Source organism: Cibotium barometz, chromosome 38 (genome assembly GCF_041138505.1).
Source record: "Cibotium barometz isolate CiBa-2024 chromosome 38, ASM4113850v1, whole genome shotgun sequence".
Classification (NCBI taxonomy): Eukaryota; Viridiplantae; Streptophyta; class Polypodiopsida; order Cyatheales; family Cibotiaceae; genus Cibotium; species Cibotium barometz.
The window spans coordinates 38,306,115-38,325,300 of NC_141083.1; the positions used below are offsets into that span (position 1 = coordinate 38,306,115).

At 42.2% G+C, this 19,186-nt stretch overlaps 1 protein-coding gene across 1 annotated transcript in view; it reads left to right on the forward strand.

The window, feature by feature from the left end:
- Positions 1 to 13,994: 13,994 nt before the first annotated feature.
- Positions 13,995 to 19,186, forward strand: part of LOC147616679 (serine/threonine-protein phosphatase BSL3-like) — a 43,399-nt gene continuing 38,207 nt past the window's right edge. Inside the window, exons 1-7 of the mRNA XM_086777751.1 lie at positions 13,995 to 15,115; positions 15,239 to 15,299; positions 15,892 to 15,970; positions 16,058 to 16,137; positions 16,228 to 16,322; positions 16,418 to 16,517; positions 16,642 to 16,711. Coding sequence (XP_086633877.1) covers positions 14,668 to 15,115; positions 15,239 to 15,299; positions 15,892 to 15,970; positions 16,058 to 16,137; positions 16,228 to 16,322; positions 16,418 to 16,517; positions 16,642 to 16,711 — 933 coding nt within the window. The 5' untranslated portion in view covers positions 13,995 to 14,667. The remainder of the gene's footprint in view (positions 15,116 to 15,238; positions 15,300 to 15,891; positions 15,971 to 16,057; positions 16,138 to 16,227; positions 16,323 to 16,417; positions 16,518 to 16,641; positions 16,712 to 19,186) is intronic.

A 19,186-nucleotide genomic window follows, 5' to 3' on the forward strand; every position in this document is an offset into this window, starting at 1 on the left:
ATTCTCACCCAATGGAGCCAGAAGGAGCTCCATTGCACTCATATATAACCTCAAGTACGAGGAGGGAGAAACAATACAAGATTGCATTGCTAGAACCAAGTATCTAGATGATTTGTTGCTCATTGATTGATTTATATAATCATTCTTAAAGAGCAAGAGGCTTCATGGCCATCTCTACAGGTTTAGGCACTAATCTTTGATGAGTGTTGTCTCGCACGAAAATAGTAGTAGATAATCTACAAGATATGGATATAGAAGTTGTCCACTCAAACTAAGAGATATGGGATGCATCATCTAAAGCCTCATCAGCTAAGAGACCACCACAAGCTGCTCAACCATTTAGGCTAGCCCTAGCCAACACCTCGAGGAGGATACCTGCATCTATTCCCATGAAGAGATATAGTTTGGTGCACCATTTACCACTAAAATAAAACAGATTTTCCAATGTTAAGGCCTAGACAACAATAATTTTGTGCTCATTGTTGCTAGTGCCATGTGAACCATGACATAGCTCATTTTTTTGGTATTAAGGAAACCCAGTAGGGTGGACTCCAGCACCATGATAGATGCTCCCCACCATGAAGGCAACCATTGGCCTTGCTAGCCCCACTGGTCACTCCTCAACAAGCACAACCTCTAGTGCCTACATATCAAAACCCCTTATTAAGAGGTATGTATAGACCACCCAAGTTGCTGTACCAACCTTTAGTACTGCCACGCTAATAACCGATTCCTCCAAGAATCACACCAGTACAATGGTACTACCTTTAGTACTACCATGCTAATATCTGATTCCTCCAAGAATCACACTAGTACAATGGTACTTGATGAATCTATTAGTAGAGACATAAAACCAAGAATAAGAGAGCTATGTTCTGAGTGACACAATCATCCCCATGGAAAAATCATATACGACCAATTCAATGAGCCTTAACTTGTTAAAGCATACAAGGAGGGCTTATTCATGCATTCCCCCTTAATGCCATTACAAGGATCCAAGCTAAGACAAGGGTGGCAACAACCAAAGGAACATTCAAGGCTACCAATAAGAAGAAAGTGCAAGCTTCAACTAAAGTAAGCAGACAAAGAGCCAAAGGCACAAGACCCAAAAGCAATAGTAGCCCCAAAAAAGACCAATGTACTAGAGCAAGAGCTCCAAAAAGAAGATCTCAAAGAGCACGCGTAAACACAACATGCCAAGGGAAACGATGTTGTGACTATTGAAATTGGTTTAGATAAGAGCTCCAAGAGGCTACCTCCCTTTTGTGGAGATAGCCAATGATCTCTCCCACTCTTAAATCACTCTTTCAAAGGAAAAGAAACCCATAGACTACAAAAACCTTTCGAAGAACTTCAAAGAAGTACCCCAACCCCATGTTGGAGAAAGAAAGAATGAAACAATTTCATAACCTTAAATCCAAGCCAAGCCATCGAAGGACAAGGCCATTGGAAAACCGAATAGCCCAACCCTATAATGTAAGAGATCCTATACCCTAAAATAGAGGGTTTTACGTTGCCACCTCCTTACATTCCCTTGCCATGTGAATATGTTGAAGATATGCTAAGGATGGCGTTTGAAATGGGAAGGGGGTTGCCAACATAGCACCTAGAGGCTCATAATTGGGCAAAATTAAGCTAATCGACATCTCAACGATGATGACCAAATTTGATACAGCTCGAGATCCCTTTTCAATATCTAGAAATGCTCAATCAAATTTATGAGGCCATGCATGGGATGGATTGCTGATCCCACCAAGATCTATTCCTTTGGACTTTGCCTTAAGTAGGCCACTGAAGTTAGATCTTTTAATCAACCTAAAAAGGCTAGCTACGATTTCTTGAGACACATTTTCATTGTTGGATTCTCACCCAATGGAGCCAGAAGGAGCTCCATTGCACTCATATATAACCTCAAGTACGAGGAGGGAGAAACAATACGAGATTACATTGCTAGAACCAAGTATCTATATGATTTGTTGCTCATTGATTGATTTATAATCAATCTTAAAGAGCAAGAGGCTTCATGACCATCTCTACAGGTTTAGGCACTAATCTTTGATGAGTGTTGTCTCGCAAGAAAATAGACGTAGTAGATAATCTACAAGATATGGATATAGAAGTTGTCCACTCAAACTAAGAGATATGGGATGCATCATCTAAAGCCTCATCAGCTAAGAGACCACCACAAGCTGCTCAACCATTTAGGCTAGCCCTAGCCAACACCTCGAGGAGGATACCCGCATCTATTCCTATGAAGAGATATAGTTTGGTGCACGATTCACCACTAAAATAAAACAGATTTTCCAATGTTAAGGCCTAGACAACAATAATTTTGTGCTCATTGTTGCTAGTGCCATGTGAACCATGACATAGCTCATTTTTTTGGTATTAAGGAAACCCAGTAGGGTGGACTCCAGCACCATGATAGATGCTCCCCACCATGAAGGCAACCATTGGCCTTGCTAGCCCCACTGGTCACTCCTCAACAGGCACAACCTCTAGTGCCTACATATCAAAACCCCTTATTAAGAGGTATGTATAGACCACCCAAGTTGATGTACCAACCTTTAGTACTACCACGCTAATAACCGATTCCTCCAAGAATCACACCAGTACAATGGTACTACCTTTAGTACTACCATGCTAATATCTAATTCCTCCAAGAATCACACTAGTACAATGGTACTTGATGAATCTATTAGTAGAGACATAAAACCAAGAATAAGAGAGCTATGAATCTTATGTGACCAACAAGGCCTATATGAGCAGCAATAATATAATCCCTATGGGTATTATTCTCAATAGGCTCTACCTCTCTATTTGAAGCCATGGTGCAACAAAAAGCAAGAGATCTTAATAATATGGTCTGTAGGCCACTAATGCAAATTCCCACACCACATTGTGGAGTGACCTTGCACCAAATTCCCCAAGTGCTCCAGGCACCCCGAATCTCGTTGCCTGACCCCAACATAATTCTTTACACAGAGATACATGCTATAAGTGTAAATTCAACCACGCTTATAAGGATTGTCCCAATAGAGTGACACAATCAGCCCCATGGAAAAATCATATACGACCACTTCAATGAGCCTTAACTTGTTAAAGCATACAAGGAGGGCTTATTCATGCATTCCCCCTTAATGCCATTACAAGGATCCAAGCTAAGACAAGGGTGGCAACAACCAAAGGAACATTCAAGGCTACCAATAAGAAGAAAGTCCAAGCTTCAACTAAAGTAAGCAAACAAAGAGCCAAAGGCACAAGACCCAAAAGCAACAATAGCCCCTAAAAAGACCAATGTACTAGAGCAAGAGCTCCAAAAAGAAGATCTCAAAGAGCACGCGTAAACACAACATGCCAAGGGAAACGATGTTGTGACTATTGAAAGTGGTTTAGATAAGAGCTCCAAGAGGCTACCTCCCTTTTGTGGAGATAGCCAATGATCTCTCCCACTCTCAAATCACTCTTTCAAAGGAAAAGAAACCCATAGACTACAAAAACCTTTCGAAGAAGTTCAAAGAAGTACCCCAACCCCATGTTGGAGAAAGAAAGAATGAAACAATTTCATAACCTTAAAGCCAAGCCAAGCCATCGAAGGACAAGGCCATTGGAAAACCGAATAGCCCAACCCTATAATGTAAGAGATCCTATACCCTAAAATAGAGGGTTTTACGCTGCCACCTCCTTACATTCCCCTGCCATGTGAATATGTTGAAGATATGCTAAGGATGGCGTTTGAAATGGGAAGGGGGTTGCCAACATAGCACCTAGAGGCTTATAATTGGGCAAAATTAAGCTAATCGACATCTCAACGATGATGACCAAATTTGATACAGCTCGAGATCCCTTTTCAATATCTAGAAATGCTCAATCAAATTTATAAGGCCATGCATGGGATGGATTGATGATCCCACCAAGATTTGTTCCTTTGGACTTTGCCTTAAGTAGGCCACTGAAGTTAGATCTTTTAATCAACCTAAAAAGGCTAGCTACGAGTTCTTGAGACACATTTTCATTGTTGGATTCTCACCCAATGGAGCCAGAAGGAGCTCCATTGCACTCATATATAACCTCAAGTACGAGGAGGGAGAAACAATACAAGATTACATTGCTAGAACCAAGTATCTAGATGATTTGTTGCTCATTGATTGATTTATAATCAATCTTAAAGAGCAAGAGGCTTCATGACCATCTCTACAGGTTTAGGCACTAATCTTTGATGAGTGTTGTCTCGCAAGAAAATAGACGTAGTAGATAATCTACAAGATATGGATATAGAAGTTGTCCACTCAAACTAAGAGATATGGGATGCATCATCTAAAGCCTCATCAGCTAAGAGACCACCACAAGCTACTCAACCATTTAGGCCAGCCCTAGCCAACACCTCGAGGAGGATACCCGCATCTATTCCCATGAAGAGATATAGTTTGGTGCACGATTTACCACTAAAATAAAACAGATTTTCCAATGTTAAGGCCTAGACAACAATAATTTTGTGCTCATTGTTGCTAGTGCCATGTGAACCATGACATAGCTCATTTTTTTGGTATTAAGGAAACCCAGTAGGGTGGACTCCAGCACCATGATAGATGCTCCCCACCATGAAGGCAACCATTGGCCTTGCTAGCCCCACTGGTCACTCCTCAACAAGCACAACCTCTAGTGCCTACATATCAAAACCCCTTATTAAGAGGTATGTATAGACCACCCAAGTTGCTGTACCAACCTTTAGTACTACCACGCTAATAACCGATTCCTCCAAGAATCACACCAGTACAATGGTACTACCTTTAGTACTACCATGCTAATATCTGATTCCTCCAAGAATCACACTAGTACAATGGTACTTGATGAATCTATTAGTAGAGACATAAAACCAAGAATAAGAGAGCTATGAATCTTATGTGACCAACAAGACCCATATGAGCTGCAATAGTATAATCCCTATGGGTATTATTCTCAATAGGCTATACCTCTCTATTTGAAGCCATGGTGAAACAAAAAGCAAGAGATCTTATAATATGGTATGTAGGCCACTAATGCAAATTCCCACACCACATTGTATAAGGATTGTCCCAATAGAGTGACACAATCAGCCCCATGGAAAAAATCATATAGGACCACTTCAATGAGCCTTAACTTGTTAAAGCATACAAGGAGAGCTTATTCATGCATTCCCCCTTAATGCCATTACAAGGATCCAAGTCAAGACAAGGGTGGTACCTACCAAAGGAACATTTAAGGCTACCAATAAGAAGAAAGTCCAAGCTTCAACTAAAGTAAGCAGACAAAGAGCCAAAGGCACAAGACCCAAAAGCAACAGTAGCCCCTAAAAAGACCAATGTACTAGAGCAAGAGCTCCAAAAAGAAGATCTCAAAGAGCACGCGTAAACACAACATGCCAAGGGAAACGATGTTGTGACTATTGAGAGTGGTTTTTAGATAAGAGCTCCAAGAGGCTACCTCCCTTTTGTGGAGATAGCCAATGATCTCTCCCACTCTTAAATCGCTCTTTCAAAGGAAAAGAAACCCATAGACTACAAAAACCTTCCGAAGAAATTCAAAGAAGTACCCCAACCCCATGTTGGAGAAAGAAAGAATGAAACAATTTCATGAGCTTGTGAGGAAGGTGCTACACCCAACGTGACAGAGCCTTAGAGTTTACCTAAGGCCTTAGATAGACCCATAACCATTTCTTAAGAGGCCACAAAAAGAACTAGTTCCAAAGCCTTTGCCTTTGGAACCAAGCCCCACTTACTAACACAGTGGAAATGACTCGGTGATAGAGGTTGGCCTTATTCCATGGGTCACAAAATAGTCACTATGGGTCACCAGTGAAGGGAGGACTCAGTGGAAGGTGAAAGTTGACCTTCCATGGGTCACCATAGCCAACACAACGTTTTCTCCAAGGTGATTGTCAATGAACGACTTTATCTCATCCCCTTCAAAGAGCTTCCTCCTAGGGAAGGATCAATGCACATCACCTTACACGTTGGTAGATCCTACCCTACCTCATAGTGAATATGAACCCAGTGAGTGCGAGTATCAATCACGGGACATAGCAAGCCTCATAGCCTTCTTATCCTCTCAATAAGTTCTCTTTTGTAATAAATTTTACAACTTTGACGAGACTTATCCAACTAAATGAATGGGAACCTAGGAGCCTACACAGTGAACCTGAATCTAAGGAGGAGGAGGACATGCCATACTCCATTAAGCTTACTCCCTTCATATCCAAAACTAAAGGATAGCCAAAAGTTCCCATAATAAGCTTGGACAACAGTACTTTGAAAGCGATGAAATTAATGCCATGTTACATGTCTACAAGGACCTTACGATCTTTGCAATCTTGGATGGTGGTGCTAGTGTCAGCATAATCACCAAGGATTACTGGGAGGTTTGTGAAGCCCGCCACTCGTAGGCACAAGCCTTATAGTAATGAAGCTTACCAATAGGAACACAACCAAACTTTTAGGCATCCTGCAAGATGCAAAGATCCAAACCTTTGAATAAAGCTCGCACCACACATTTGTGGTGATGGATTTTCAGAAAAGAGGGTCATACACATTGATCCTTACATATGAGAGAAGAAACACTGGTTCATGATTAGGAAACCAATCACATTTATATATGCAAAGGCAACTAGTCCTTGAAGAAACACTGGTTCATGATTAGGAAACCAATCACATTTATATATGCAAAGGCAACTAGTCCTTGAAGATAAACTTGAATACATGGAAGACTCATCCCATGGGTGGGGGCATTCTCACCAATGAGTCTGACATAACTATTGAACCACTTTGATAAACATGTGTAAATATTGCAATAAGTTCTCATTGGGTAAGATATCATTGAGGGTCCAATGGTTCAACAGATAAGAGTGGTAGGGGCAAGGCAAGGGAGCACTTCTAGGGTAGGCAATAGCACAAAGTAGAGCTATCACTAAAGAATATTAAGGATTTCCTCTATCTATAGGATGAGGAAACAAAAGAAGACGTAGATTATAGCACTGAAATGCATTAATGTGCATCTTTCTTGATTAAGAAATGCACCTTTCTCAAAGGAACTTTGCATCAAGGGATGATTACAGATTCTTGGAGCCTCTAGTTATATGATGGGTGTCCTATCAAATACCTGCACTAGTATCCCAATGAAGGGGAATGGAGCGATGATTTTAACCCATTGAAAAGAATTCCCTTCTTCAATTACATTGTGCGGAATGCCAGACAACTGGTTTTAGGACATATCGAGAGAGTCCCTATTCTTATACCTCCTTGACATTTAGAGAGATTTTTGGTGGAGGTCATGGCACTCGTACAGGGAAAAAAATTTCCTCTTTTATTCGGCTTTCTTTAGATGGGAGATCATTGCTAGCATCATAGCTTGGCACATTTGGAAGGCATGATAAGTATACAATTAGAAAAGAATCAATTAGAGGAAGTATTAGTAGGGCATGATGAGGACCCAAAAAGTCACACTAAGTATACAACTAGATGAGAATCAATTAGAGGAAGTAATAGTAGGACATGATGAGGACCAAAAGTCACGGATAAGTATACAACTAGATGAGAAATTCAGAGAAGAACTCATTCGGCTGCTCAAAGAATACAAAGGCATGTTTGTATGGTGTTATAGGAATATGGAGGAAATTGACCTAGAATTTTATCGACACATAATCAACCTCAAGGAAGATGCAGTACCAATAAAACAACAAAGATACAAAATGAATCCAAACTATGCAAAGCAAGTAAAGGAAGAGATTTACAAGCTACTAAGAATATGATTCGTCTACCCAATTAAGAGATCAAAATGGATATCCCCCATTACAATTGTCCCCGAGAAAGATAAGGGTAGGTATAGATTACAAATAGCTAAATGCTGCTACAATACTAGATCCCTTCCCATTACCCTTTACAGTCTCACTATTGAACGCAATAGCCGGGAAGGAAATGTGTTCATTCATGGATGGCTTTAGCTGAGGCCATGGAGGGCACCTTAGTTTATGACACATAGTGCATTTGCAGGATTTGGTGTGATATTATCCACACATTCATGTCCACTTGGACCAGGATTCAAGGATCTTTGAGGGCTGAGTGGGATCATGTGAGATCATGGCACCTTTTTTACTATAGCACAAGGCACCAGATTGGTTGAGATTTCCTCCCTACTTGATCTAAAATCTCCCTTTTTGTTCAAAAATAATCATACTTAATAAAAGTATGTTTTTTGAAAAAAAAAGAAGACAGAAACCTAGACTACAAGCCTCTCCCAAAGCTTGACAATTTGGAGGACTGTGTCAATGTCTTGGCAACCATGGACTCTTCCGCAAAAGCTTGGAACAAGGTTTGCATGATTGGATGATGTACAAATCCCCTCCTTTGTTCATGTTTAGTGCATCATCCCTTTTGGGAGCTAATAGAGATTTCAAACCATGAGTAGCTAGTAATTGATCTAGCAAGGACTCCTTTATAGAATCAACTTTTGTGCTGCTCACGATCGCCCCCGATAAAAGAAGAGCTTAAGCGTATAGATCTCTATACATACAACCAATCTCCACCAATGGTGCGACCAACATAGAAACACCCACCATGGAACCTGCTTGCCTTTAGCTCTGAAGTTCCCCCATGGAGACCATCTAGTGGCATGGCCAACCCTAGTGGACAATGGGGCTAGCCAAAATGTTTTGTCTTGGAAAACATAAACCTCGTTAGGCCACCTTCCCCTTACACCTTTTGCAAAAACCATTATAGAGCAGTAAACAATTCCCAGTCCATAACAATAAGTTATTTTGAAGTGGAGTTGCTTATTAGATCTAAACATGTCGTGCATGTTTTATGTGACCCCCGGATACAATGAGAGAGAGCATTACCCTTGGAAGGAGGTGGATCATGGCCATGGATTGCATCATCACAATTGGCCAGGAAGGACGATAATGCTTGAGCTCCCCTACCAACAAACCTCACTATCCAAGCCTATTTCTCAGCCTACACGTTGTAAAAAGGGGTCACCATATGAGTAGACACCTATCTCATCTCATTTTTTGTTGTTTCCACCACACCTTACCACCTTAAGTTGTGATGTTAGCACTAGGGGGGGTGGTGTTGGCACTAGGAGGGATTATGACATATTGTAACCAAAACTTACCTCCTGAGAGTAGTAAGTCAAGCACACCTAGGGGGAATATTGGAGTTGTAAACCTCACATCCAACCACCTTATAGTAGCCTAAGAATATGGCACCAAGGCGGGGTGTTGAGAAATATGGTGCCATAGAGCATAAGGAAGGTAAAAAGTGTAAGTCTAGCAAGTTGACACATGAGCAAGCAGGAATTGTCCCACATGAGCTAACAAAGCCAAGATGTACCCCACCTCATATAAAAGGGGTCACTTTCAAGCAATCAAATCAAGCAAGCTCTCAAGTCTTTATGAGTACAAGTCTCAATGTTGTAAACTAACTGAACTTGAGTCTAAAGCAGCTTAATTAGTTTATCTTTTTATCATTATGTGTGTACTTAGGTAGCATCTACATTAGCTTAGGGCTTTTTATCGTCTCTTTAGCCCGCAAGCTTCCATAGCCATAGCTTGAGGTACTCATGTTTTCTAATGAACACCCGCCACACCAAGCCACCCAGCACTCCAAGCCAAGCAACCGACATCCAAACCAAAGCCTCGGAGGAGTAAGCCATCGACAACACTCACACCAAGCACCATACACATCGATAATTTCAAGGTACTGTCCTATCTCTTTACTGGCATGACGATCACACCCAACGGCCTCAACTTATAATTGGATCGAAGTCAAGCATGCAAAGTGTTAGCATGGGGCATGGATATTGCGTGCAAGAATGGGATGCCTTAATAAGGTGCTTGTCTCGCGTTCTTCATTGAGTCTCGTTCTTTCTCAATCTAGCCCTCTTCCCATCCATGAATCACAATTTTAGCATTTGCACACTAAGGGCTACTAGCCTTCCATCCATGGATGGCAACTTGGACTTCATGAAGATGACCCCCAAAGAATCCTCCATCTTGCCTATCCAAATGGGCATCCCAAATCACAGTCGGATCCATGCACCCAAACAGAGGTCTTCACACGCACAAAGCAGTGATTCAATCAACCACGCTCTACATCTCCCTCCAAGGCACAAAACTTGCCTACACCCGTGCGGTGCTAATCAAGTGCGGTAGAGATGCCCAAAAGGTCAAAGCAACGCCGCATGCCCAAGGTCAACATTGTCTAATGGCGATCTAAAGCTTCATCCCCAAGCCGCCCGATGGAAACTCTATAATGCTTCCCTTCTTTCTACCGACATCGCCATGGTTCAAGCAAGGAGGTTGAATATCCCCACCAATGTTTCAAAGAGAGGCTTAAGAGAGACTTGGATCCATTTGGCTACGTTCAGCAAGCCCCCCATAGTTCATGGTTTACCAATGTACCTGTCAAACTGGGTGTCTTATTTTCTTCTATTCTCGTGGTGGATGACCCAAACTCATTCACACCTGCCGTATCTGCCAACCTCATTACACATATATAATTAATTCCCTATCTTAAACCATGTGTAAGAGTTAAAGAAAGCAAAATGAAAAGTGTCAAAATTAAAGTGCTGGAGTTTTCATTTGCCAGAAAAAGCTTCTACACATGCCCACCTTTTTCCTAATGCCCATGCATGCCACCTATAATATCCATGGGCTCTACATGTAATAGACACATAGCTTGTACGACTATGGGCCATGCACCATTTGAGATTAATTATGGGAAGGCTTTACCCGTTCCTACATCTCACGTTACTAATAAACAAGTTTACTCGAGATTTTGAAACCCTATTTTAGCAAGTATGCCAAGCTATACACAACTATCAAGAGGTGTGCGCTAAACAAGGAACCAAGAAAGGTAAAGCCATGTCTTTTGAAGAAGTGATAATGTTCTCTTAGGCATCAAAGTGTCCTCTCAAGAGTGTTGAGAGTTGAGAAGAATCGAGCTTGATACCAAGGTTCTATAGACCATTTAGGGTCACTAAAAAGATAAATGACTTTGCATATCGATTAGATCTGCCATCACATGAGCACATTACAATTCTTTCCACATCAGTTTGTTAAAACCATTTAGAGGACCACTTCCTTCACATCCTACCTGTGAAGAGCCATCTCTAATTGTTGATCAAGATGAAATATTTGAGCTTGACACAATCATTGAGATTATCAACACACTACCACACACATAGGAAACACATACACCAAGTATATTTTGATCTTCAAGAACCATCCCATAGAAGATGCTAGGTGGATGCTTGTTGGGTGATATTTTTGCACTTGTCCAGACCTCATCCGCTTAGGTAAGCAAACACACAATTGAGGACTTGGACAATGGTTCCACGATCCGTGTAACTAGAGATATAAAGTGAAGGGGAGCAAATTTTGTAGGCATACGCCAACTCAAGTAAGAGGGCTATTAGCTAGGTCCTTCTATGGTAGATTAGGGATTCCTAAAGTACCATTGTACTATGGTAGACTAGGGATGCCTAAAATACCATTGTACCATGCTAGAAGTTGGTATCATGGGTCATTACATATTAATACTAACGGGCTAGTGTTATTGGTGTATGCACACTTGGGGCCATGCTAGTGTTATTGGTATTATGGGTAATTCTATGTTATATACTGAGCTAGTGTTATTGGTGTTTATGTTTGTGCCTATTATATGCTATTATTTTGGGATTGATTATGAGGAGTCCAATTGATTATATGTAATTAACATGGTTGGCGTTGTTGAGTTGAAGGTGATTGGTATTGTAAGCACTATGATGGAGCTGACTAGGGCATCATATGTATGGATGCATGTTTGTACATAGCACATATTTATCGTTTATGGTATCATGAGGAGTTACTTCATTTATTTGGTCACGTGTTGACATTTTGTTATTGTCTGCCATCAATTTTGTATAGTTGGGGCGTGCTATATTTTGTGCACATGTGAGTGCCATTATTTTTGGTTTCAACCTTAGTTGCATGACCTATGGTTATTTTTGTAAAAGACAAGCTAAACTGTGTAAGGAAAGCTTATTATGGCTCCTTGGGCTAATTTGGAAGAAATATAAACAATACCCGTGTGTGGGAAGTGGAGTCACACATGTTTGGGGGGGGAAGGGGGGGATTGCACCTAATGCTTGTCTTGTGTTATTTTTCTTTATGCTTTCATTTCTCCTTATGAATTTCATTATCTTAAGCATGTTGTAATTTGTTAGTAGGAAAGGGTAGCAGGGCTTTGCCATAGTTGATTTATTTAAACATGGTTGTGCAATTCTAGTTTGAAAGGTAAGTGAGCAATGAGAGATTTCTCCTTGTACCAAGAGCCTATCTCATTAACCATCATAAAATACACATGTAAGCAAGTTTAACTATTATGAAAACCAAGTTTCTCATGTAAGTAGTTATTAAATGTTTGGTTTCCTTATTTATCAGGCTTTCAAGTGTTACAATGATCAGTTTTATAAACATTGTTTGCAAAGAATTACTAATCTTGATTTGTGTTGAGAATAATTAATTTAGCTACCCTCCTGCCTTAGCTCTAGTAGATGCTTCTACAAATTCACTCTAAATTTTACAAATAACAATGTGTTTATAATGATGTTCTTTCAGACTTGAATTGCTACATTCTTATCTAGCAAGGCACACATTTTCATAGTAAAGGAACTCTATAAAGATTTTTTTGTGTTAGGAGGGGCAACTATTTTGTATCCATACATACTCTCTTGTTTCTTTTCTTGTTGACTTGTGGAAGTCAATAGCTTCAAAGTAAAATTCATGTGGCAAGTCAGAATGGGGGATGTGATACTTCTAAAAAGGGAGAGAAAGTAAGAGTACTAGAAAAAGGTATAGGTCCAAGAGGCATGGTGAGTGTATACAAAGAGTTGTGCAACTTTAAAAGAAAAAAGACATATAGTGTTGTACGTGGTCTAGCTTTTGTTCCACTTTTGTTTTTCTTTTAAACCATTAAGTGTTTTTAGGTAAAGCAATAAAACACAAGTCTAGCTTAGTTTTTTAGACAAACATGTCATGAAAACAATGGGTTTATGCACACATTCAGCCTCTTGTGATGAGAAGGGTTTGAAAGAGAGCTTATTACCACTTTAAGTGCATATGAGATGTGAAGTGCTTGTGCTTGGCTAGATGAAGTGAAGTTATATAATTATGTTTGATAGATTTTATATACCCTAGAGAGATTCTTTGCAATGCTTAATTGAGTGGGTTTAGATAAGAATTGAGTTGAGCTGATTGTCATCACTTTGTATATCATCATAAGAGTCACCCTAATTATGAGGTAAGAAGCAAGGGGTTTTGTGTCTTACGAAAGAAAATATCTAGATGATCTTACATGATTAGTCATAACAATGTACTAGGCAACAATGGATTAGGCAAGGGTCTCTTAACTCGAGGAGCACCTTTTGTATGCATATGTAAAAATATCATGTGTTCAAAAAGTTGGAAGCTAGGATAGGGTGGTTAATGAAAACATCTTTCCTTGTAAATCTTGTCAACAAATGTTCTCCAACTTTAGTGCCACAAGTGTGATGCAAGAAGGTTCGTATAAGGACAATGTGAAAGTTGTTATGAGAACTTAGAAGAACGAGACATGATACGAAAATACATAGGTGGTAGCATTTGCGAGCCACTTTTACAAGGGAAAGGCTCCCCGCGAGACGATCACTCTAGATTGTGCGAGAGGGGAGCATTTATATGATCACGAGTGACGTGCAAAATCTTCGATGTGCAAACTTTTCGCAATAGATAAAACGAGAGTTCTTTGGGGGTGGGGATTCCAAGCTGCCGAGATGGCACAATCATGCGCAGATTTTGCTAATGAGACCATCTCAGATGAAGGGCTGAGATGTGAGTACCTTGATTGGATGACAATGGGGACCATGATGGGGTAGAAATAAGCATAGGTGGTGGTGGTAAATGAGGAGAGCTCGTGAAAAGGTGAGGGCCGTGAGGGTTTTGTGACCACTGAACAGTCGAAGAGTATATGAACGGTTTTATGGGATAAAGAAGATTCTCTCTTCCGACAAACGATGCATACGGTTGCGAACGGGATCACCGAGCCGGTTGAAACAGTGCCGAGTAAGAGACACGTGGCGGCTCGTATGAGGTTCGGTATCGCCGTCAACCCGGGCGACAGCCCTTAAGTAACCGGGGTTCATTCTCCAGCAAAACTCGAGTTAATTTTTTTGCGTGCGGGGGAAGGGCGCAGAGGGTCCTACGACGAAAGCACCTTCGTTTCTCTCTCCTTTCCACTTTTCCTCCTGGTGGTCTTCTGCCCACGAGCTGCGTCCACAACCATTTCGTTTAGGGTTTCTCAGAGCCATCTCAGCTCGCCGTTTCTGCACTCTCTCAGCTCCTAGGGCTCCTCTTCCCGCCATCTCTTCACCTGCTCCACTTTCTAGGGTTTCTCAGACCCCCTCCCTCATCCCGCCTAGGGTTTTCCGACCTTCCGCAACATTGATTCTAGGCCCTCCGCACTCGCCATTCCTGCACCAATATTTCCCTAACCTGCTCATTTTCTAGGGTTTCGGAGCTCCCATGTAGCTCCATTTTTGCAGGTCGCTGGATGGCGCGGCGGCCACTATGCGCTGCCAATCGGTGGCTATCGCTTGTTTTCTAGGTCACAGTGGGTCATGGAAGTGGAATCGGGCGTCGGAAGCGAGCAGCGGCAACCAGGCTCGCCTCTTCCGCTCCCACCCTGGGCTCAATCGCCTCCATCGTCACCATCGCATCAGCAGCAAATGGCTCTGTCGCAGGTACAAAGTTCAGGGCAAGGGCAGCAACTTCAGGAGCCGCAATCATCGCATCAGCAGCTTAATGGAGCAGCAGGCCATCAACAAGCGGTTCCGGCCGGTCCTAAGCCTGCCCCGGCCTACCGAGTCCTCAGTTCCGTGATCGAGAAGAAAGACGATGGGCCAGGCCCTCGTTGTGGCCATACCTTAACTGCTGTTGCTGCGATCGGCGAAGAAGGATCTCCTTCATACATCGGACCACGGCTTATTCTCTTTGGGGGTGCCACTGCCCTGGAAGGCAGCTCAGCTCAAGCCAGCCCTCAGACCCCCAGCGGCAATGCTGGCATCAGTGAGGGCTTTTTACCTCCTTCTGCTATTGGATTGTTTCAGATGTTTTTCTCAGGTCAGTCATCTTTGCATTGGTGTATCAGAGCAGTTTTTTGAGAAATTGCGGAATCTTTCTCTTTTCCAGGATTGGCTGGAGCTACGGCTGATGTACATTGCTATGACGTTTTGTCAAATAGATGGACGAGGTAAAACTGATGTGGATTGGTACTGTTTTTTGTTCAACATTTAGTGTTTCTAGTGTCATAGGTGGGATCTTTTCTTGTATGCTTTTTAGAGATGTAGTATTTCAAGAGGAAGGGGAAGGAAACAGTGATCAGAAGTGGATGTAAATGGAAGGATCAAAAGTGGAGATTTGTAGGTTGAATAGAAAGATGTGGTCAATCAAAATTGAGGATGGCACACAGACATCAATGGTGCCCATGCTGAGGCCAAGGTCCATTGCAGCGGCCACTTTGAGCCTAGGGAGCCATGGCGGTGTGTGTGTGTGTGTGACATGTGTGCATGCGTGTGTCTCCTGGTGGAGAAGGCGAGTGAAGAGAAAAATTCTGTGAAGTTTGATTATGGCATGTACTATGAAGAAGTGTCAGAAACAGGAAAGTATGTTCCATCTGTCCTCACAAAGGCTAAAGGAAACTGGAAATAGAAGAAGGGGCCTTCATGGAAGCACTGTCTAGATTTTGAGAACTACAGAATTGCTATAATTTTATCTGGACTACAGACTGGCATTGAAAATGTATGCGAAGCACTACTTACAGGCTTCATGTATCAATGTTGCAGGCTGCATCCTATCGGGGATCCTCCATCTCCCCGCGCTGCTCATGCTGCTACAGCAGTTGGTACAATGGTTGTTATTCAAGTATGATTGCTTTTACACATCACTTGTTTATAGATTTCAGTCCATTTAGTCATGTTCAGACGCATCAACCAGTAGTAATTTTTCCAGGGCGGCATTGGCCCTGCTGGGCTATCTGCGGAAGACCTTCATGTATTGGATCTGACACAACCAAGAGCAAGATGGCATAGGTACACTTGCGACTTTTCGTTTAACAAAAGTTAATGTTTTTCCTCTAGAATTCAGCACTAATCCAGGTGTCTTGGATGGCGAACTGCCAGGGTGGTTGTTCAGGGACGGGGGCCTGGGCCTCGGTATGGTCATGTGATGGCATTGGTCGGACAACGCTTTCTTCTAGCTGTTGGGGGAAATGATGGTTGGCTTTAAACTTGTTACTTTATCATGACGATGTTGCGTTCTCTATGCGATCTCAACTTCTTATTCTTAAGTGTGAATCTTTCTGAGTCACAGGAAAATCCCCGTTGGCAGATGTATGGTCCTTAGACACAGCAGCTAAACCGTATGAGTGGAAGAAGTTGGAGCCAGAGGGAGAGTGCCCTCCTCCCTGCATGTATGATAATGTGATAATTGCTGAAGCTGTTATAAAAGATGCATTTCACACCAATGAGTCAAGTAGTGAGAGCTCCAAGATTTAACAAGTTTAACCTTCACAGATGTCTTCTTTTTGTTTACAGGTATGCCACTGCTAGTGCTCGTGGTGATGGTCTGCTGTTGCTTTGTGGTGGAAGGGATGCTACAAGTGTGGTACGTGCTACTCAGGTTTCCTTGCTACAGTAAGAGAGTGCATGCAGCAGTTAAAGTGACTCCTTGTTATGGAAGGTAGCTACTGACATCTGGAAAGGGTTTATAGGTTAGATTGCTCTCAGCTAGAGCTTTCAATGAGTTCTCTTAACTTTTCTCCTTCTTGTCTTGTTCACTTACAGAATGTATAGGCTAAAATACAATTCAATACAGGGCGAAAGCATCTCAGCACACTTGCCCTACTTGAGGTTGCAAGTGTCTGCTAATCACTTAAGCTCATAAAAAGTGTACTCATAACTCAAGCTGCCTTCAGAATATCATAACAATCTCAAGAAGAGAATTAAGTTACTTGACATAATCTATGAGCACCAAAAAGTGCTTAGAGAGGAAGTGACCATAAATATTTGTGGTATCTTCATGATCTCATCATTTGATTGTAAGTATGAATGTATATTTTTTGTGACTAGCTGGCATGTAAATTGTCTAAAGAGAATCTTTGTCGAAGTGGCAAGACCCGATGTGATCCTTCATTATCTAATAATTGGAGGAGCTATGTTGTATCAATGAAATTTGTCAGAATTCTCTCAATTTGTAAGCTTGAATATATTCCCAATGCCACATGTATCAGGCCTCATCAGAGCAGCCAGCAACCAGCTAGAAATCAGGAGCAACAGCAATGATGGAGTGGTGCCTCTTGTGGTCTTCCCACCGCAAGAGGGTGGCACCAGTGAACATTGTGCATACCAAATTAAGCTGAAATATGTTGGAACCATGTAATGCCACCAATGTGGCCATGTATCGAGTCGGTGGTGACTTTTGAAAGAGTGCACAGAGCAGAAGCAATAGAGCACTAGAGTGTGCTGAATAGAGAGTGCAAGAGAGAGAGATGGAGCAACTATGCTGAATATACTGAAGCAATATAGTCCCAAGCAAGAGACACAAGCAGTCTCATAAGTGAGGGAGCAAAAGATATACAAGGCAAGATGAAAAAGTGAGAGGCCAGCCCACCTATTTATAGGTGGGGAGAGCTGGCGGACAGGAGCTACATATGCTGGCCGACTGGACATCAATAGCTGGCTGACTGGGAAAAAACCATAGAGGTTGGGAAAAATCCCAGAAAAATATGTAAAATAGGGGTGGCCAGCCCACAATCAAGGGCCATGCAAAAGGGACCAAAAGGACACCAGAAATGGGCAGAAATTGGGGATGAATGTGCTAACACCCCCTCTTAGCACCAGATGCTGAACAAACTCCGAGAAGCCGAAGATGAGGAGCCAAGGAAGCGCGAGAAACCGGCTTGGTGAACAAATTTGCTTCATTCTCCGTTGAAGGACAATACTCCAAACGCAAATCCCCAGCAAGAACCCGTTCACGAACATAGTGATATTTGTTAGAAGTCATCTCTTGTCTATACATATACACTAGGGCCTTTGTTGTGGGTGTGTCGCCTGTATTAGGTGTTTTCTCATTTTTCCCCACCCTCCATATTTTTTTTTTCATTTTTTTCTATTTTTCCATGGTGTGTGAGGCTGCCCTATGCTGGCAGGATGATCTAGATGCAGGCCGACTACTGGCTGCTGGTCGACTGGAGCATGCTGACTTCACACGTGCGCATCCTATCCATTTGTTGCTGGCTGACTGGAGCATATGCTAGTCGGGTGTCCACAGCATGCTGTCAGCTGCCTCTTCTACAGGCCGACCCCATATATGGGGCCATATAAAATGGCCCCATGGTCCCCCACTTCATTGTATCTTATTTTCGGGATTTTTCTTGTGTATATAGAGTAGAGTTACACGCCTCTCTCTCTCTCTCTCTCTCTCTCTCTCTCTCTCTCTCCATTGTTGTATTTTTTATGCACTTGCTTGTGTTCTCAGATTCTGTCATCATCTCCGTTGCATATTCTGACATGGTATGAGAGCTCTAGGCTCTTGATAGATCTTGGGAATTGTGTGAGCAAGAGGGGGATTGTTGTGTTGCCGATTGGTGGATTATTTTGGACTGTTCGGGAAGAGGAAAAGCAAGAGGAAGGCGGGCTAATTTGCTGGACAGCCACTTGCAGGTTTAAGTTTTTGTTTGTTGCCACCCACCCACCCTTTTCAGTTACATCCCCGCAATGGTAGATGAGATGGCTGAGAGGCATGTGAAGATCCCGACACTCCCCACGTTCCCAGTGGACCGTCAGTTGGACGGGAATAACGACGGCATATGGAAGGTAATGATGGAAATTGTTTTGGAGTCTTACGACCTTGTTGATTTCATTGATGTTGGGGTTCCAAGGCCGGAGTTAGAGAAAGGGGAGTCACCCTCGATTTGGAAGGAACGTGAGGCACAGACAGAGTTATGGGATCGTGTCAATGCTAGGGTCCGTTCTTTCATTTTTCTCAACTGCACACCGCCGGTAATCAATCATATCAAGCACATGACGCTGGCCAGAGGTATATGGCAGCATTTGGCTTCCCTTTACTATAGGGTATCGC